The sequence below is a fragment of the Pogona vitticeps genome, chromosome 13 (assembly GCF_051106095.1).
Source record: "Pogona vitticeps strain Pit_001003342236 chromosome 13, PviZW2.1, whole genome shotgun sequence".
NCBI lineage: Eukaryota > Metazoa > Chordata > Lepidosauria > Squamata > Agamidae > Pogona > Pogona vitticeps.
In genome coordinates, this window is record NC_135795.1 from 5,598,388 (window position 1) to 5,620,559 (window position 22,172).

Consider the following 22,172-nt stretch of genomic DNA (forward strand, 5'->3'; position numbering starts at 1 on the left):
TTCTATTCTTGTGAAAGAGTTAGTGAAAGAGCAAAATAAAAATCAAGAACAATTTGAATTTTAAAACAACATTCTGCAAGGCTTATCACAGTTTAACCTACCCTTTCTTCAAGAAGCAAAAGGTGAGATGCTACTGTCATCCTACAAGCAAACTGTAAAGTAGGCAAAGCTGAGAAATAGTAGATGACCTGTAGCTACCCATGTCATGGTTAAGTAGAGTTTTGATCCCTAATCTGTGTCTTCTTTTACTTACTGAGGTATTAATTCTGTTTTGGAGACAGGAGTACTTCCAATTGCAAGAGTCTGACTCTTGAATTCTTACACTTTCAGAAATGTTTCTTGCATGTAGAATGCTGGCATGCCAGGGTGAAAAGGTCTACTCTAGCTTTATCCATGCATGCTAGCTTCCTAGGAGCCCAAACCATTTTCTCTATTCAGGGATGTTTGGCCATGTGACTTGTGCCTGACCTGCAATCTAATGTGCTAAAGACTGATCACAGGATTGCCCACTTAGTGAGAAGAAGCAACTTTTAACTACTTTACTGTCCCAGCTGTCTCCTTTATTTAGACCAGGAGTGATAACAAAGTAGATCAATGGGGAATGTCTCTGGTTTTGAATTACATCACCAGGGATTTTTGACAATGCTTCGATTCTATATAAATTACTTCTTACTACAACTCTCAGAATGGCCCAGTTAGCAGAGCTGCTGATATTGCCTACCCCTACTTTTAACAGAAGCTGTACATATTACATGCGAAGGTGTGCTTCTTGCCACCTATCTAAGGCAGAGGATTCTTACCCTCTTACCACATCTATTTGGAATTCCCACATTAAAAACTTAGGGCAATTAAACATATATATCTCCCTGATATTATAAGATTACATTAAAAATAGAAGGTGCAGATACTTGGTAGCCCTATGGCTTATGTTATTGCCCAGACTGTGCTTGCAGTATACAGAGTCTTGGAAACCATTCTTATATGCTGAATCATGAGCAGCCAATATAACAAATCTTGTAGTGAGACAGTGCCTGGCTCTTAGTCATGTTTATCTCTTGGCCGTGAATGTGCAGTAACAACAATGTTGCTCTGAACAGACTGGCGCAGCCTCCGATGGAAAAGTCTGTGCCTTGCCCAATCAACACACAGTTGTAGTAGAGAAGGGAGACCATGCTGTTATTGCAGAAGGGAGCATGGCAAGGCTAAGCTGCATCACAACACAGAGCATACTTGCTTGGTTTTGGGCTTGTCAGTTTGAGTAGAATATTATTATGCAAACAAAAACAGTCCTACACTTAATGTTTACAGATCAAAGACAAACACAGGTTGCAATACTTTTCAGTGCCACGGAAAGAAATGTCAGCAAAAGCATTTTAGTAGCTGAAACTGTGTTCTAAAGAACAGAGACAGTGTTAACTGCTTAATAAAGTGTATTGGAACTGACAATAAAATGTCATGCTTTTAAAAAAATTTCCCCTTGTTTTGGCCCCTTTTAAAATGTCATTATAAAATAAATGCCTCTCAAGAAAAAAAAGAGTTGTGACATATCATGATGACACTTGAGCACATATTTTGTGTAACAACCTTTGCTATGTATGTGAATAGCCAAGGAAGCTATTAGAATGATGACTGGCTAGAGCCATCCAGGACCTTTACCAATGACAGAGATCCTGTTAAGTGTCAGAAAAAAATGTTTGTTATTCAGGGAAAAAAATGATGTTGTTACCATCCTCTAAGCCAGTGGTTCTTAACGTGGGCGATAATGCCCCCCCAGGGGGCGATTTCATTTTTCAGGGGGGCAGTAGAACGAAAAGGGGCGGCATGGGGGCACTGGAGCAGAAGGGGGGCGGTAGGGGGTGCTGGAACAAGCCAAACCTGTGAAGATGGCTGCAGCCTTTTTACAGTGTGCATGAATATATATTTTCCTCCAACCTTAATTTAGTTTCAGAGTTTTTGTCTTCAAATTTTTAGTTCCTCCATTGCGGTTTGTTTTTATGCCCTTTTTATATTTCTTTTTGCGTCTTAAAATTCGCTTGCAACTAAATCATTAAATGTTACTTTTTGGGGGCATTTCATTTTCTTGGAATTGAATTTTTTTCCAGGGGTCATTGGATTTAAGTGTAATTAATTAATTAATTAATTAATTAATTAATATTAATAAGATATCATCACCATGGCGAGGGGGGGTGATGATAACTTCCTCAATGCCTCAAGGGGGCGTTTCTTTCAAAAAGGTTAAGTACCACTGCTCTAAGCAAAAGATCTGTATGTAGTTTTATGGATAGTAGTGTCAGCTACAGGATGTAGGCATATTTTTCTGCCTTACCCTTTCTGTTTCTCTGAATCCTCTCCCTGGGGAAAAAAGGACTAAATCAAATTGTTATCTTTGTTAGAGAAGACCCACTGAATCAGTGAAACTAACATACTGTAAGTATTCCCATTGGTTTATTGAGTCTACTGTGGCTGTTGGGACCAGTAATTAATTGGATTTAGGTAGTGATGCTTTTTTCCTCCATGCTTTTTCTTTTTTCACATTTTCAGTTTGCGCTGATCCTACTTTAGAATTCAATACATTTATCTTCCTATTATACTCTCCCAAGTTTTTGCCTCTTTCCAACTCCTTCCCCTTCCCCCCTTCCTTTCCCCTTCCCCTTCTTCCTGTTTCTTTTATGCCCTCCCCCAGGGCAGGAGTCACCTTCCAACCAAATTCAGATGTGGCCGAAAATCACCCACCATCACCTTCAGAGGAGTTCACCTCCTACAGTCAGTTGATGTTAAGAATGGCCAAGTCCCTTGAGCTTGCAGTAGAGGAGCCTCCACCTCAAGAACAATATCTAGTTTTTGATATTAATCAAGATAAGGTACCCCCTTTAAGTCTCGCTTTCATACCTGCAATGCTAGATCTTGTAAAGGAGTCATGGGATAAGCCGCCATCCTCTCTCCAAATTTCTCGGAGAGTAGAAAACCACTATAAGACGCACGGCACTGACACCTCGTCCACTCCGAACTCTATTGTAGTGGAGTTAAACCAATCCCACGCCCGGAACAAATGCTCCATGGCACTGACTAGTAGAGAGCAGTGAAAACTTGACAATTTAGAGAGACGGCTTTACTTGCTCACCTTGTTTCTCATGACGGTGGCGAATTACCAAGCTGCCATGGGGGCTTATCAGCTCCAACTTTGGAACCGTGCACTCCCCTTTCTCCAGGCAGCCCCTGAAGAATCCAAATCAGATGCTTTAAATATCCATCTCGAAGCCTCCAACTTAGCTAAACAACAACGTGTAGCTTCCAGACAAACAGGGGACGTAGCATCCAAAGCAGTGGCTCCTTCCATTGCCTTACGTTGACACGATTGGCTACGATCTGCAGGAATCTCAGATGACACCATATCCCATATTGAAGACCTACCCTTTGACGATGCTGGTCTTTTTAACTACAAAAGGGACGAAGTCATGGACAACTTACATAAGATTCGCAAAACGGGGAAGTCTTACTCGACTCAACAAACTTACAGATATCAACGCCCTCAATGGAGGAAACAACCATTTGTCCACCAGCCCTTCCAACCACAATATAAGCCCTACGGATTGCAATCTTCCGACCAGCCATACTCTGCACCATCCATCTCTTCGGGCCCTAACTTTCGGTCCCAACCTCAACAGCAACAACGACACCAGCCATTTCGTCATCAGGAAAAGAACAAGCCATATGCCTGACTTCTTCGAGCCTGAGATCCGCACCTTCCAGACCCGTCTTTCTCTGTTTCTTGATTCTTGGTCCAGTATCACCACTGACTATTGAGTGCTCTACATCAGCGATCAAGGATACCTTATTGAGTTTGATCAACTGCCACCTTTCACTCTTATAAAGACCACACCGTTCTCCACAGTCCTACATGAAGACGTAGTTCTCCTCCTCCAGAAAGGTGCCATCCTTCCAGTTCCACACTCAAATATCCACAACGGCTTTTATTCCTGTTACTTCACTGTACCGAAAAAAGACGGAGACTTTTTTCACCCAATACTCGACCTCCGAAAACTCAACAATTACATTCATCCCAGATGGTTCAGAATGACTACCCTTGAATCCGTTATCCCTCTTCTTTCTCAAGGAGACTGGTTCGTCATCATAGACTTACAAGATGCATAATTCCATATCTCTATCCATCCCCGACATCACAAATTTCTACACGTCCATTTCAATGACACTGCCTACCAATTCTGTGCTCTCCCTTTTGGACTCTCTACCGCACCGAGAACTTTTACCAAGCGTCTCCTCCCAGTTGCCACCTTCCTTCTTCTACACAGCAGCACAGTCTTCCTGTACATCAACGACTGGCTCATTTCAGATTCTTACCAAAGTACACTGAAAGATACTCGCTTTACACTAAACCTCTTAGCAGATCTTGGGCTCAAGGTCAATTTTTCAAAATTGCGCCTTGAACCAGCACAAATTGCTACATATATAGGAGCCCAGTTAGACTCCTCTCAGTCACGAGCCTTTCTGCCTCAAGAAAGGATAGACAAACTAAAACAAGCCATCCGACCATTTCAGCCTCTACACTCTGTCTCAGCTCGTCATGTCCGACACCTCCTCAGGCTCATTGCATCCACCACGGCAGTTATTCAGCACGCACATCTCAGAATGCACTCTCTTCAATCATGGTTCCTCTCTCTATTCGACCCCATAGAGAACCACCCTTCCAAACCCTTAGTTATGTCAAGAGAAGTCTCCCATCAGCTTACGTGGTGGATTTACCACTTGAACCTTCTCGTTGGTCGACCATTTGCTCCACTTCAGCTAACGGCTTAGGTCACAACAGATGCCAGCCCTTCGGAATGGAGAGCACACTGTCAGGGTCGCAAGATTCACGGCCTGTGGAGTTCAAAAGGAAAGCTACTGCACACAAATCATTTAGAGCTTTTAGCAATAATCAAAGCCTTTTGAGCATTCCGACCATTGATCTCTGGACAGGCGATTCAACTGGGCACAGACTGCACATTTTTACGTCAACAAATGGGGTTACCCATTCTCTCCCCCTCCTGTATTTGGCAATAAGACTCTGGGAGTGGTGCACTCCCACCACGTTTTTCTCGTGGCAATTTACCTAGCGACCCAAGACAACTCACTAGTAGATCACCTCAGCCGGATGACCAGATCCATGCACAAATGGTCTCTAGACGACACCATCTACAACCAGCTATGCAGCTGATGGGAAGCCCCAGCAATAGATGTTTTTGCTACTTCCCACAACTCAAAGTGCCACCTATACTGCTCCAGAGCAGGAACCGGCACTCATTCACTCAGATATGCCTTTATGATCAGAGCATCCTGTATCTCTTCCTCCCAATCCCTCTTATTCAGCGGACCATCATAAGATTCAGTCAGTCCCACGCCAATGCCATTCTAATCACTCCGTAGTGGCCCTGACAACCATGGTCCACCCAACTAATGAAAATCTCCTCGGACCATCTTAATCTCCCAACCATGCCTCACTTACTGACTCAAGACAAAGGGACAATCCACCATCCGGATCTAATGTCTCTCAAACTTACGAAGTGGAGGATTCTCCCGCCAGACAGGCTATCCTCGATACAGCCAGGAAGCCTTAACTCAGATTCTCTATAATCAAAAATGGAAATCATTCTCTTCCTTTGCCACCTCCGAAAACTTAATATCAGTACCAGTCTCTTTGAAGACCCTTCTCACCTTTCTTTTACATCTTTCTCAACGTGGTTTATCCTACTCCACACTAAAAGTCTTTATTTCTGCAATTGTTGCACACCGGCCTCCAAATTCTGAATCAGCTCGCCTGTTCTCACAACCGATGCTTTAAAAGTTCCTCAAGGGTCTTTGCAATACGTGACCCCCCTCAGCGACCCATTCTCCCACAATGGTCTCTGCAAGTCATCCTAAATGCACTCACCAAACGTCCGTTTGAACCCATGGCCACAACCAAAAAGCTCCTCTCTCTAAAAACCCTCTTTCTAGTTGCAATAACATCAGCTAGAAGGGCTAGTGAACTCTCAGCCCTCAGATCAGACCCTCTTTATGTCAAATGCATCTGCAATGGCAGTGGGACCGAGAGGATCTTTTAATGTCCCAGTAGTCCTTAAGAAATTGAACAGAATGCCTAAGGAATGCCTTCTCTCGGCAGTTCTAAAAATGAGGAACTATGATCTCTTCCGTGGTCATCCTTTTAGGGAAATAAATTCTGATACTGCATGGGGGAGGAGTTGCTCTGTAAAGATACCACATCTATAGGGCAATCTCCCTAGCTAAGTTAGCCAGCACCTGTCACCAATTTTATTAGCTGGTTGGATGGGTTGTGGGGAGAAGGCAATTGTAATCTGACACATTTGAAGGGTGATAGATTAGGAGAGACTCCTATATAATCCTTCCTTTTAAAACTAAATTTAAATTCAAGAGTAACCAATTTTGCCTCTTAAGGTTGAAAATTTGAATGGTGATTTAATATATTCTGTTGTGCAGCATAACTTAGCTTTGATTCTAGTGTCCGTTGTGTTTTATGGAATCATGTCTCTGGTATAGATTGTATCGGCAGTAAAGAGTGATTCCCCTCTTAGGTTATTGTCTAGTGAAGGCCAGAGTCTCAGGGGTCCCGGAATTCTGCAGATAGAGGTGCAACTGGGAATGATTTTAATTTGTCCTATGAGGCTGATAGATTGTATTACATATTGTGGCTTTTTGTGTGTGCTGATGGCAACAAAGGGTAATATTTATTACCATTGTGTGTGCCCTGGTACAGTCCAGAGGAACTGGGTTACTTTACTGGCACTTTTTCTCATTTGAGAGTACTGTATTGTAGTCTTCCAAGGGTTGTGTATCCATCCATGTTTTGACAGAGTGGCGGGAGCAGAATTTATATCTGGATCCTTGGCAACTTCTAATTGTGGTGCCTTGTATTGGTTTCAGCAAATTTGTAGAAACTGAAGTTTAGCTTCTGTGTGACGGGTGCCTTTTATTTGCCTACAACGTGCTTGAAACCTCTACTTCTCTTACTTTTTCAACAAACATGTTAACTGACCTTGGGGTTTTGAATACAAAGTGCTTCTCTTTTGTGACTCTTTCTGTATAGAAGATGATTTCCACTTTTCCTGAATTGTTTGTAAAGTGCTAGTGGTATTAATGTGGAACTGGCAATCTCAAGGATTTTCTCTCTTGTTTTTGAGATTATAGTGTTCAGATCTTCAGAGAATCTTAAGTGCTACCAGCAATTGGCAGGGCATCTAGAATTTTTGTGTGTGCTAAGATTGCAAGTTTAGCTCCCTTCTCTTTTCTCAGTATATCACCTGGAAATTAATGTAGCAATTGCAGTTGTATTTTTATTTTCAAAAATACTCCCTATATTTTTCTGTTTGCCTTGCAGCCTAATTAGAGTAGTGTTGTATATTACAGATAACACCATCATGCAAAAGAATGAACAACAAAAATAACAATAAAAGCAATGCTAATAGAATTAAAAATAGCAGCATAAATTAAATGGCCATTTGGTGTCCAGGAAAATACTTGGCTCCTAAAAGTCATTGAGCAGGTTGTAGTTTGCTTTTAAATCAACAGCATTCTTCTCCCGAGAGATGTGGATGCCTGGAAAAATAGAGGGAAACAATCCCATTTAATTATTCCATGACCAAAATCAGAAAACTATATTTTTTCCCCTGTGCCTTCATGTTGCTACCTGGTAGGTGTAATTCTGCTACCCTCCGGCACCTGGAGACAAGCCTCTGACAAATACTTAAGTGGCAAGATCTGGGGTAACATCTGGACTTTCAGTGCTTATTTGTCTGTGGATCTAGTGATTTGGAGTTCGATTCCCCACTGTGTCACTTTGACAGGGACTGGACTTGATGATCCATAGAATCCCTTCCAGACCTGTAATTCTATTCTTATTCTTATTCTTATTCTTATTCTTATTCTTATTCTTATTCTTATTCTTATTCTTATTCTTATTCTTATTCTTATTCTTATTCTTATTCTTATTCTTATTCTTATTATTATTATTATTATTATTATTATTATTATTATTATTATTATTATTATTATTATTATTATTATTATTATTATTATTATTATTATTATTATTATTATTATTATAATATACCAGTCACAGTCAGAATTATAAAAACATTGACTGGTTTTATATAACAGATACAAGTTCCAACCAAAACCCTAGGTATCTGTTAAATATAGGCACAATATGTATGCTTTTCCTAACGTTGCCAAATTTTTTGCAGCACTGATGGTGTGATTTTTGAGATCTGTAACTGCTTATAGTACTGGGTGAAATTTCTTGATATTGTTCCCAAAGTCCCAACAACTACGGGGACTACTGAAGTGTGTTTCTTCCAGAAGCGAATTGTTTCAATTGCCAGGTCTCTGTACTTTGTTAGTTTTCCCAATTCTTTATTTTCAGCTCAGGCATCCCCTGGAATTGCAATGTCAATGATGAAGACATTTCTTTGTTCTATTACTACAATATCTGATGTGTTATGTTCAAGGTGTCTGTCTGTTTGGATCTGGAAATCCCACAATATCTTGACATCGTTATTTTCTGACACCTTCTCTACCTGATGTTTCCATGGGTTTTTGGAGGCTGGCAAGTTATATTTTTTGCATAATGACCAGGGTACTAATTTTGCCACTCTATCATGTCTAACTTTCTAATCTTTTTGTGCAGTCTTTGCACATTCACAGATGAGGTGTGACACAGTCTTATCTTTTTCTGTGCAGAGTCAACATTTGCTGTTATGAGCGTGCTTTTCATCAGTATTTTTCAGGTGTTGTTTATTTTTCCAACTGTTTAATTTATTTTCAAATTGTTGTTTCTTTCAGCCTTTCTTTCAGTTGTTTTCAAAATATTATCCATTTTTAATACCTTAAGTCATATTTCTGTGCTTGTACTGATATAATCATTTAGGTTTATTTTTTTTCCTCTCCTACCTGCTATATTTGCAGTAAGCCACAGCCTCCAATTTTTGTGGTAAATATATTCTGTCCACATCACTTTTGGGATGTAATGTGTGATACATGTTCATTAGTTTCTGTGTTTCTTGATCCAATTGTTCTAATTTGTTTTGAGTCCAATCTGTTATTCTAGCTAGGTATCTAATTACTGGAACTGTCCATAGAGTTATGGCTTTGATTGTATTTCCCCCATTTAATTTTGATTTTAAGATTTTCCACAGTCTTTTAATATATTCCCGTTCTGTTAGTTCTTTAACTTTTCTGTGCATTGTGTTTTCTGCTTCTAATATTCCAAGGTATTTATAATTTTTATTACTTGATAGTGATTTATAATATCGCCATTTTAAAACCTCTATTCCATCTAGTTTTTGGATCTTGCCATGGTGTTTAGACAGAGCTGCACATTTGTCAATTCCAAATTCCACTTGGATAGCTTCACTAAATATTTGCACTGTGTTTAGCAATGATTCTATCTCTGGAACGTGTTGGATATAGTTTTAGGTCATCCATGTACAACAAATGATTGATTTTTCCTGCTTGTTCTGAAATATGGTAGCCCAATCCAGTTTTATTTAAAATTATTGACATAGCTAGTACAGGAGACAAGCACCTAGTGTAGCGTAGTGGATTAAGTGTCAGACTGGGATTCAAGGGACCTTGGTCCAAATTGCCACCGGGCCATGGAAACCTGAGGGGGAGGGACAGGGAAGGAACAGCACTAATAAAACACTCATTAAATATCTTACATGCTTTGGAAAGCCTAGTAGGGTTGCCATAAGTTGGAAATATTTGGTGGCACATAACATCAACTTATAGATGGCTCACTCTGATGATAATTAGGCTTCTGGTTCTGTTGTACTTTCTGGTGAGAAAACTACAATACTGTATCGTCTAAATTAGCTCATTGCTTTGTGTCTTGCTGAGACCAACAGGGGTGAATGAGTAACAGTCACTGAGATGCCTCTAGTGCTGAGGAAAGGCTTTGAGGGGAAACAACCAAGGCAGCATTTTTCAGTAGGTTGGAAGACTACAGGATTTGCTTCAATCCGATTGCAAGACCGAAAAAACTGAAGCTAAGAACAAGGAGAAGGCATCAGAGCAGTCAGTGCCTGAGCCACCCTCTTCATGATCATTGCTAATGGTTCAGGTCAGCCTCAACTTTGGAAAGATAGAAAAGGGGAAAGGGGTACTTCTCAACTTTGCTAGATAGCTATTATGAATGGGAAAGTAAAACTGCTTCTGTCATGGTTTTAGCAAAATCTCGGTCCTATGCTTTTGCCTCAGAGGACCTCAGTGAGAGCTGTCAACTCTAAATTACCGATTACCCATAAAGGAAGACCTGTCTGTCCTGAATGAGTTTGATGTAATGGGATTCACAGCCTTGCATCCAGGGCCCTTAGCAGTTTTGTTATCTAGTAGGCATTGGGCACAGGGTGATGCTGGTGAAGACCAAAGATGATGAGAGGAAATGCTGCCTGAATGATCTTGATCATAGGGGCACAATGTAATTTGTGCCCTTGATGTCGAATCTGAGTTTATATATTGTGCAGATCTTCTGGGTAACAAACTGGGATTTAAGTATTCCAAGTGAATAATTACAGAAATAAATTGTCCTGTAATTTTGAAAATTGACTGCTGCAGCAGCCTTTTATGGGGGTTGTCCTTAAATATTCAATGTGCAGTCTGATGTAGATGTTACCATCAGGGACATATGTTATTATTTATTTGGGATGCTGGTGAGAGTTGTGACCTCTCTCTATCAAATCTTGCAGTGTTCTGCATTCTGACAGCCACAGGGAGCAGGATGTGTCCCAGAGCTCAGACTCGTTTTTGAAGCTGAGGTGCCTTTTTCCAGGTCAGACTATTTGTACACGTAAAGGAACCCAAGGCAGTTTACATGAATAGAAGTTAAAGCTAAAAGCTAAAAACACTAAGTAGACGGGTATTACAAAAGAATCAAACAAGCACCACACTAAAACAGTAAACAAAGTCAACAACACTAAAAACACATTTAAAACCAACAAGGCACAATGATCCATTTAAAAGCCCCTCTCAGACAGGTAGTCATTAAGGAAAGCCTGCCTGGAGATAAAATCTTTCTTGCTTGCAGAAGGACAGCAAAGATGGGTTCAGCACTTAGTGATTGGCTTTCCCTTATTAACTGGCTGTCTGAGAGGATTTTTTAATGGACTTTTTTTGTACTTTGCTGCTTTTAAATGTGTTTTTAGTGTTTTTACTGTTTTTAATATATTTGTTTTGATTATTTTTTTAATTTTATACGAATACATGGTTTTCTACTTCATTGCTTTGCAATATAAGGCGCTCCACTGTGGTGGCTTCAAGTGAAGGGAAGTTGATCTGCACATGCACCTTGATCTCTGTGCCAAGAATTAACGCCGGTGCTGAGTACACACTGTCTAGCTGAGCCGAGCTCTTGTAATCTCTCTCAGCCCTACGGAAGATGTACGGTGCCTTTAGACCGTCAGAGATGCACCATCAATCATGCATCAATTTTTTGGGATGATTTTAAAAAAAATCATTGATTTTTAACCACCCTGGTCTGTCCCTCTTCAAATGGGAGACCTTAGTCCTCTAATTCTGCTGTTTCTGCTATGCAGTTGTAGGCTTCTGGGTCTGGCTACCTTCTGCCCTAGGAGAGCCAGTCAAGACTGGCTTATAGGCTTATGGGACTGTACTGGGACTGCCTCAGACCAGTGGAATGCCCCGCCTCCGTGTCATATTGTCAAAAGCAGATGCTTCTAGATTTACTTGGGAACATCTTGTCTAGCAAGCTACAGGGATAAGCAAACCCTCAGTAGCCTCTTTATCCCATGGGTGTTCTTAATCTGATCTAGTACAGAGAAGGGCAAGAATAAGATCTGCTGTGTGCTCCATTTTTTTTCTTCAGCACATTTATTCACAGTTAATTGTGTGTCTGTGTGGTCACGAAGCTGCTGCTGCGTGGATCTGAAGAGGGACTCTTTGCAGAGATAAGGGACTTTCCCCTTGTGGATGCTCTTTGAGATTAAGAAGAACCCCTTGCATGGGACTGGAGAACATCCTTGTCTGTCTGCTTGCCGTTGTAAGTAGTTGTGTGGGAGAAAAAGGAAGAGTGGGAGTAAGTTGTTTCATAATAGTTCAGATTGTTTGTTCTAGAAACACTCTTGCAGGCGTAATTAACTGTAACACTTGAAATGTAGTAATTATGCATTAATATCACAAAAGGAAGCAAAATAGGTGCTTAACTATTTGTTTCTATTAGTTAAATCTCCAATTTGCCTTTTTTTCTGCATTGTTATTGCTGTAGCACTGGGTCTCCTAAATTAGATTAACTCAAGTAGTGATTTATTTATTTCCATGGGGAGGCTAATTCTTTCCCCCATCATACACTTTCTAATGCCATTAAAATGAGAGAACGGGTTTTCTGTGATTCTCATTACTGCTTGTACCTATTTAGCAAATCTTATTTGCTTTGTTTGGCCTCTCCTCAGTTCCCCACAAATTTCACAAACCACTGGACCTAGGACTCTGAATAATGTGCAGCATTGTTAGAGGGCTTTTTGTCTTTACAGCCCTGTGCAAATAATAAATCAGCACAAAATACTGCAGTGAGGCAGGCATATAATTACTTACAGCCCACGTCACTTCACCTGTTGGTTTTCCTTTTAGAACAAAGTGGAATGTGATTAAAACATCATTGAAATGAACACACCCCTAAGCTTATATAGCCAAGAAGGTACAGGTTCCCTGTACTTTGGAAAAGATGGGAGTGGCCAGTTTTTATTATTCCTTTACTATCCAAAGATCTTTCTAGCTGTTACTTATTTAAGTATGTATTATACCAAAGGCATAGTTGTTCCTGTTTTATAGCTGGGGAAAAGACATGGAAAGAATGTGAACTGATGCAGACCATAATATGGCTGGCTGTTAACAGTGGCTGAGATCTCAGGATGTTGGATTTACTCATTTGCACCTCTCCTTTCCCTTCTAAGTAGCTAAAGATTACATGAAACTGGTGTTTGGATTACCGGGTAGGTGAAGATCCAGCACAGCTCTCTTAATCTCCAATTGACATGGGCAAGCTTTCTTCAACAACCTTAGTCATGGTTAAATATAACACCACTTTCAACCATGGATTCGCTCTTAATAAAAACCAGGGTTTGAAGTTGGTTGTCCCAATAAGAACAAACAGTAATGATTGACTATTAGTAATCAATGGTTCTTTGCCTGAGCAAGCCCTTGGTTCTGATTTATCCTGAGACTAACAGTGAATACATATTCTGTACTGATTTTTTTTAAAAAAGGGGTCCTGCAGTTCATCAGCATTCTTTGTGTGCTAAGCCTTATAATACGGTTACATGCATTACCCAATTTATTCAACATAGGGAAATCTTTATATACCGTATTTTTCGCACCATAAGACGCACTTTTTCCCACAAAACAGGGGGGTAGAAAGTCTGTGCGTCTTATGGAGCGAAGAAAACATTATATTTTCCTGTTTTCTTCTCCTAAAAAATGGGTGCTTCTTATGGAAAGGTGCGTCTTATGGAGCGAAAAATACGGTATATGCCATTTTCAAGGACCATGAGTATCCCAAAGTGTTAATAATCATAATTCCCCAGTGAGCTTTTAAATTTCCTGTATAACTAAACAGAACAGCAAAAATGCTAGACTAAATACTGACAACCATTAGATCCCGGCCGTGAAAGCCTTCGCGAATGCATTAAATACTGACTGTTTCTTAATATGTATCTTCTAATGAATTACCAGTAGCTTTTAGATATATGTACACATGCTGCTAAAAATGTAAAGTATATATGTCACAAACATATCATATAAAAACCACCAATTAAAACAACAAAAGGAAGCAAAAGATATGCTTATGTAATTGTTTCTATAGTTGCTTTCACTGTGGATTTCCTACTCTGAGAAGTGGCTGCACTTGATCCTTGAGGTTCCTTCCAGCTCTGCATTTCTGTCATTCAAATACAGCTGTTGTTAGGAAAAGTAAATTAGTTGTGATGGTTATGGGCCAATACAGGGGGACCACTGAGCCACTCTACTTTTGCTTAAACTGGTGTGGATATTTGCCAAGAGGGTCTAGTTTGTTAGTGATTGGGAGAAGCTTCTTGTGAGTGCCTTCTGCCAGCACTCTTGATTGAGCCAAATTCCTCCTTCAGTGCTCCAGGAAGTGACAGAAACTTTCAGGTACTTACTTCTGGCTGTGAGCCAGCCTTGTAAGATAGAAAATAGCAAAAATCCACAAAGTTCTCAAAACTTCCGAGTGCGAGGCACTTTTCTTAGTACCACCAACTCCTTGATCTGTCTGAGTGAAAACAGCTGTAAAATTTTATTATTTTTATTAATGATATTACAAAAAGGCATACATGTTTTAAACTGCTGGATAGCTCAATGGTTCAGGCATCTTGTTGTGAAGCTGTGGTTGGGAGTTCAATTCCCCACTGTGCTTCCTTCACAGGGGCTGGACTCAATGATCCATAGGGTTCCTTCCAGCTCTGCAGTTCTCAGATGATGATGATGATGATTAAAGTAGGTTTTAAGCTTCTAAAAGAATAATGATGCAAAGCAGTTCTGTGGTAAAAACCCAAACAAAACTCATTCAGAAACTTGGGCAGTTAAGCGCTAGATCCACAGAAAACAATAACAGCTATCTAGTTCTATACTTAATGAGCAGCATGTTTCCAACGCATGTGCAGAGTTCAGTAGAAAAACAGGCTTAGATTATATACTGAAAGGTGAAGCAAGTGCGACAAGCAGAAACTGTACAGGGTTGCTGCTTAAGTGAACCATTCTTCTGCCTCTTCTTATATCTCCTCATCCACTCTGGATGGTTAAAATCTTTGCACCAATCAAAGTGTGCTCTTTTCCAAATGAGCTAATTGGCAACCTTTGCAAGAACACTTAATCAGATATCATAGGTGTCCCTAATTTCAGTACCATGACAGTCCAAGACAAACTGATTCCCATAACATTGTTTCAGTTATTTGTGAAACCGTACACAGACACAGCAAGTCTGTCTAACTAGATGTCCCTCTGCTCCTATCCGGCGCATTGCAATTTCCAAGTTCAGGTTTTCAAAACATCAGGGAATGAATTAACCCTCTCCTTGCTAGTTTCATGACAAGTTACATCTGTTTAAGTGAATTTTCAGCAGCAAATCCTCACTTTTTCTCCATTTCTTTCTGCATAGAGCGAAACCATATGGTGAACTGATTAAATCGTTAAACTTGGAGTAAGGGAACCAGAGTTCATATCCTCCTCTGCCATGAAACTCACCAGATAATTTTGTCCCACCTTCTCATTTATTTATTTATTTTATTAGATTTATACCCCGCACATCTAGACCAAAGGTCTACTTAATCTCATCCAAGCCTACCCCATAGGATAGGTGTGATAATCAACCCCCCCCCCCCCCGTTTGCCTTTCTGAGCTGTTTGGTGAATGGGCAGATCATGATTGTGAGAAATAATCACTAATCAAGAAAAGCAGATGATTCCCAACTGTTTTTATTTACCCTCGGTGAAGCAAAATGGAATTTTCTTGCCTTTTTCTTTCTCATGGGCTTACTGAGTCATGCTGTGAGTCAACGTGGATCTTAATTTTTCCCCCTGTATTAACCTACATCTGCCTCTTGGGCATGAGTCAAAAGAGGGAGCAAGGTATTTAACAGGAGGACTTTATATTTTTTTCAAAAATAGATGACCAAACATTTTTCCTGCTTGTTTCTAGCACCCCTAGGAGGCTTATCAAGCTATCTGAAAATCTCACATCTGGTTGCTTGCTAGAGCCTGCTTTGAATGATTAAAGAAATAATTATTTAATCTAATTTGTTAATTTTAAAAAAGCAATGTATCAATAGTTTCCTATTGCTAGCAGGCAGCAATCTTGTGTTTTAAGCAGACGTTTGCAAACTGAATGTCCTTTGAGAAATGAGTATTAGTGAGAAGTGCAGTAAAATTATTGTTTTGTTGTGCTTTTATTTTGCTTTTAACTGTACTTAATTTGTAGCTAATATTGGTACTGTATGTATAATTATATTTAATAATTTAGTACTGTACTCTATTGGGATTTTAATTTTTGTCTTCGGATGGGTAAGTTATTTTAGGCCACTTTTGGGTGAAACGTATGAATTTCTCATTGCTGTACTTCAATACAGTAGTTCTAAGCAGTATTTTGATATTTAATGATTTAGTAGCCAATGAATTTGCTTCCTTAATATTTTAAAATAGATGAATTGGCTAATCTTCCTGATTTCAGGTTAATGCATAAGGAATACCGGAAACGTTTCCAAGTTGTGCCACAAATTTCTCCTTTTCATTAAGAGTCTGAATATGCAGGGATTGTGATTTAGTGTGATCAGCCTTTTCATCAGTTCTCCCCAACTGTTTTTAACAGCAAGCCTCATGAAGAGATAAGATAATCTTGGAAACCTGGCCGTTTTTGTGGTCTTTTAGTTGATATTGCATCAATATGGATTGGACTATTTCAGTGATGTGGGGAGGGGGGATTTGCTGCTTGGGTAACAGCCTATCCTGCATATTATTTTACCCAGGCTTCGTGCTCTGGAGAGGACACGCCAGCTTTTCATACAGCGTCAAAGTCCTCCATACAGAGCACGTTACCATAGTCTCTCGAGACTGAAGGATGTCTATGTAAAATGGATAGATTTTATTACAATAGTGCCTTTGATTTTTACTTGTCTGTTTAGGGACATTTGGATACCATGAGTTCTAGACGGAGAGGTACGCCTGATAAACATTTAGTGAGCTTCTGGACTATGCAGTTTTCAACCCTGGAGATTGTACACTTCTTTAAAAAGGTTCATACAGAGCACATTTCCTAAGACACGTGACCCTGTATTACTGAACAGCTCTGTGTTACTGAACAGTATTTGAGAGTATCAGCTTAGCTTGGGTTATCCTGCATCTATTTATAGAGCTTTTCCGCCTACACTCAGCTCTCCTTTCGTTAAAGCTTTTCAGGGCAACATTAAAGCAAGCTTGCTTTCCCTCCTCCTGCAGAACATTTCCATGCGCAGCAAATGATTCTGATTTCCTTTCTTGGAAGATGTCTGTAGTAGCATGTTTTGTACTTTTATAGTTGACAACACCAATGGCAGCAGTCAAGATGGTCTACACTACAGGACACCCTCTTGTGCTCACTACCATTCACAAGGGAAAATCCCAGAAGCTGCCTCTTTTTCTCATCAATTAAACACTTCTCGCCCAAACAGAAAGCAATGGTTGTTTATTTGACAAAGGTGAAAAAGGGTGGTGAACACAAGAGGATATCCTGTGGACCGTCTTGTCTGCTGCTATTTGTGGCGTCAACATTCATACTGCCCTTTGCTGTGTAACACTTGGCATCCTTTTCCTGCTGGCAACACAGGCATGATACTGCGAACACAGAAGCACAATATCCCACATTTGTAAAATGGAGGCTTTTTTGAAGAATTGAATTTCCTGGCTTTTAAAAATGGAAGTACTGTATACATATACTGTACACACATTTTAATATATATTTCCCTCATGTAGAGTTACCTGGTATCCCGGAAGATGAGCACATAATTTGTACTATGATTGGTGGGGGAGGACATAAGCAAGAATAGCTAGGATGTGCTCTATGAACATTGGGAAACTGGAGGTGGTCAAACAGGAGATGGCAAGAATAAACATTGACATCCTGGGCATCAGTGAACTAAAATGGACAGGAACGGGCGAATTCAGCTCAGATGATTATCATATCTGCTATTGTGGGCAAGAATCCCGTAGAAGGAATGGAGTAGCCTTCATAGTCAACAAAAGAGTGGGAAAAGCTGTAATGGGATACAATCTCAAAAATGATAGAATGATGTCAATGCGAATCCAAGGCAGACCTTTCAACATCACAATAATCCAAGTTTATGCACCAACCACCATTGCTGAGGAGACTGAAATTGAAAAATTTTATGAAGATTTACAACACCTTCTAGAACTGACACCAAAGAAAGATGTTCTTCTCATTCTAGGGGACTAGAATGCTAAAGTAGGGAGCCAAGAGATAAAAGGAACAACAGGGAAGTTTGGCCTTGGAGTTCAGAACGAAGCAGGACAAAGGCTAATAGAGTTTTGTCAAGAGAACAAGCTGGTCATCACATGCTCTCCACACTAGAGAGATATAGATTTCTATTTTGGATTACAGCTCCCAGAATTCCCCAGTCATCATAGTTCCATTAATTCTCTCCTCCACCTCTAAACATGTGGAGAGCAGGTAGTACTCATGTCCATAAGGCTGAGGGCAAGGAAAGTAGCCTCAAAGGAAATACAGTGGTGCCCCACATGACGACGATAATCCATTCTGTCAAAATCGCTGTACAGCGAAATCGTTGTCATGTGGAAAAAACACATTGGAATGCATTGAAAACCGGTTAATGCATTCCAATGGGGAAAATACCTGCTCATCCAGCGAAGATCATTCATAGGTCAGCCATTTTGTGAGCACCAATCACCTGTTTTTAATGCCTGTCTTCAGAAACAAGGGTCGGAAAACAGTGGGAGGCCATTTTAGAAACCTGACGATCAGCTGGGAAAATGGTTGTCCAGCAAAAAAAACAGTTCCCGAAGCAGGGACCTAATCATCGTTAAGCGAAAAAAAAAACCCCATAGGAACCATCATTTTGCGATTGCTATAGTGATCACAAAAAAGTCGTCGTCAAGCGATTTCGTTGTCATGTGAGGTCATCATAATACGGGGCACCACTGTAATCGATTTTGCCTGTTTTGTAAAGAGGCTATGGAGAACAATATGAAAGTCCAGCTAATGCAGCTTATTGTGGTGGTACCTGTCTATTGGAATGACATTTGTTGTATGGAACTGAAGTTCTGGAGATTGCCATCTATTTAGGTCTTTTGGGAACATCTGGAGGGTGGCCTTAGTATGGAAAAGATTGAGTGGCCTGGTTTACATGTCATTGAAGGCCAAGGTTCTGAATATGTCCTGGCATAATGTGTATGTGAGCACTTTAGCGTACTCTATATTGCCTAATTACTCCTGCTTTTGTCTGCGGTTTGTTGAGCACAGAGATGGGCTTCTGTAGTCCTTCAGATGTTCTTGGCCTACAATTTCATAACTTTTAGCCAACCTAGGCAGTAATGAAAGTTGTGCTCTGAAAACATCTGAAGGCCACAGTTCACCTTTGGTTACTGTGACATGGAAACCTTGGTAGTAGCTGATGCTCTCTAGTAGGTCACTTTTGCTCACCCAGCAAACCAGAGAAATAAACCCTGCAAAAAAACCATAGGGGTCTTCCTTTGGTTTCATTGTACACAAACATACTAAAGCACTAGCTGCTGCCATATCCTCATGTGACATTAAACAAATTACTGACTAAAAGCTGGCAATCAAATGGTCCACTCCATATCATCTCCTTTACTATATGAAGTAGGTGGTATTTGAATGCTTTTCTCTCCTCCCTCTAGTTTATTTCTTCCCACAATCATTTCTGTCTTTTTGTAAATCCTGATGGGAATTTGAATAAGCTCAACAGTGGTAAACCCCCCATTACTTTTACTGTGCTAATTGCTCACTTGATCTTTTTCTTTCCAACACAAATCCAGACAAGTAAAGGCTTCCACTCCTGCTTTTTTAAAAAAGTGTCAATTTTCACATACCTGTCCAATTTCCAATGTTGTTTTAAGGATTCAGACAATGATGAGCTACAGTAGTACTGCTTAGCATGCTTACTGTATGGCTGAGCAAGACAGCTAACAGCACATACGGACATGGGTATTTGAAATGCTGCTGCAAAATGTGATTGTGGGGAAGGAAAAGATCAATTCCTGAAGAACGGGGGATGAGAGGGAGAGGATAGTCTTTTGCTTTGAGGAATCCTCCCCCTTGTCATGGTACAGATACTTTGCAGCATGGCACTGCAGTTTTGAGGAGGTAGAAGGGCACCTGGGGAGAATATTAAATCCCTTTGCCATTAGCATATTTCCAAGTGGCTGTGGAAGGTTGGTAACCCTAAGCTGAACAGTGACCACTGAAGGTTGCAAATTATTCTCTTCTCCTCAGATGGTAGCTCTTTCCCTATTGACTTCTGCTGAGAAACCCCAATACATTGGCCGTGGGTGCTCCTGGGTGTTATAGGAAGCTTATTCAGTTTACACAGAACATGGGCAGGCCAACGGGAGCTTGCCCAGAGCTTGGGACCATTAGTTTTTGGGGAGGAAGTCACAAATCTCGGCAGATTGTGCTGAGTGGAGGATTCAGGGGCATGTAGGTCCAAAAGCGGAACTTTTTAAGCTTCCTGAGTTTACCTGCTGCTTCCCTGCTGCTGTGAATTTCAGGGCAGTTTAAAAACAATTGACAACCTGTCTGCTGTTACTAGTTTTCTCACTGGGTTACCTTCTGATAAGATTTCTAAGAAATCAGTGGGCTGCCAGAGCACATTTTGAAAACAGTTGGGCTCCATTGTTTCCACATGAAGCTCTTCGCAAAGTAGAAGTGCTGAACTTGAAGAAAGCACTAATTAAGATGCCCCGTGAACTTAGGAATCGGCCATTTACATTGTACATCCAAAAGAGCATCTTCCATTTTACTTACCTCATTCCACACATTGAAGTTTGAATAGACTGGTTTATCCTGAATGAAGCATATGTTGGTCATAATCTCAGGCACCATCTCTGTTTTTTTAAACAAGCTCTTGGAAATGTCACTTCATTGGTTTAAATACATCATTCCTTATTTCTTTCTTTCTTTTTTTCTCTCCTCTTCTCTCTCTCTTTCCTTTTGTTTTGTATTTTTCTTTTCTTTTACAATCAGCACCAGACTCCTTTCCACCGGTGTTGGGAACTTTTACACCAATCCATGCTACAACTCTTCACCCTTTCGGGTCGACTACTCATGCCGCTGGCTTGGACCTAACCTAGGATAAATCTTGGCCCAGCGAGGGTTGGGGGGCGAGCCATGGGCAGCTCAGCCTCATCGCTGGCCGCCGAGACGGAGTCGGACCATGGTTTCACTGGCCCAACCTATCCAGGGCACCTGGCTGCAAGTTGGTATAGGAGTAGCCACAGTGGCCCTGTTTGGGAAAGTGCCCTTATAACACGGCAGCATCAGCACGTGAATCACCGGGCACGAAGGTAAGAAAGCAAGGGAAGGAATTTGATCGTATACCGCTCAGCTCTGCTCAAAATGTAGAACTGCATTACTGTACTTTGTGATCTTTTGGGATATAGCTATGCTTCCATTAAAGATGGCACAAATATTTCCAGACTTCCTTATAGCTTCCTTCTGTCTCTTTATTAAAGTACAGTAACAATAATACCCAGTTGTATACATTTGAATTTCTTCTGCCCCATACTACATTAGAGATGGCACAAATATTTCCAGACTTCCTTACAGCTATTTCTGTCTCTATTAAAGTACAGTAACAATAATACCTAGTTATATACATTTGAATTTATTCTGCCCCATATACATTCTGATATATGTAGTATTAAGATTGGCAGTTCAATGTGAGTTCTCAAGCCAGAACAATATTTTGAAATCTTAGACACCAGCAGCTGTTTTGAGGAGCTGGTATCAAATTTTCAAGGGGATACAATGTAATACTGTGTTTCCCCGAAAATAAGACAGGGTCTTATATTAATTTTTGCTCCAAAAAACGCATTAGGGCATATTTTCAGGGGATGTTTTGTTTTACAGTCATGTAATCTTCTTCTTGTTGGTGCACAATGCTGCACAATGATGGAAGGCGGGGTTTCACTTAACTGGGGCTTATTTTTGGGAGTAGGGCTTATATTATGAGCACCTGAAAAATCATACTAGGGCTTATTTTCATGTTAGGTCTTATTTGGGGGGAAACAGGGTATGTGTTTCAGACATGCCCTGCCTAGGCATAAAGATCTAAAGCCATGCAGCCAAGACTTTACCTGTGCCTCTACACTAGAGATTATCAACTGTGGAGGGTTGGGAACCATTTTGTTGGGAAAAAATCCCTCCCTCCCAGCAGTACTACAAGTAAACAGACGGTCATTTCCAGATTACTGCCCCCCCAACACAAAAATGTTTTGAGGTGGGCTAAAATGAGATATTTTTTTGTTTGAAGGAGAACCATGCTCCTGGAAGGATGATTCTCCCATTTTTAATGATAGCAATGATTGTAATTGCTACTACAACTA

General features: G+C 40.4%; 1 protein-coding gene across 6 annotated transcripts in view; it reads left to right on the forward strand.

Annotated features, from left to right (window-relative positions):
• Positions 1–22,172, forward strand: part of CAPN15 (calpain 15) — a 107,493-nt gene that overhangs the window by 16,862 nt on the left and 68,459 nt on the right. For 2 of the 6 annotated variants that reach the window (XM_078381506.1, XM_078381501.1), the window contains exon 2: positions 20,812–21,131. The exons of 3 other annotated variants lie outside the window; for them this stretch is intronic. In XM_078381506.1, coding sequence (XP_078237632.1) covers positions 20,956–21,131 — 176 coding nt within the window. In that variant the 5' untranslated portion in view covers positions 20,812–20,955. Of the gene's footprint in view, positions 1–10,869; positions 12,071–20,811; positions 21,132–22,172 lie in introns of those variants that run through there. One more of the 6 variants, XM_078381502.1, reaches the window with a different exon arrangement.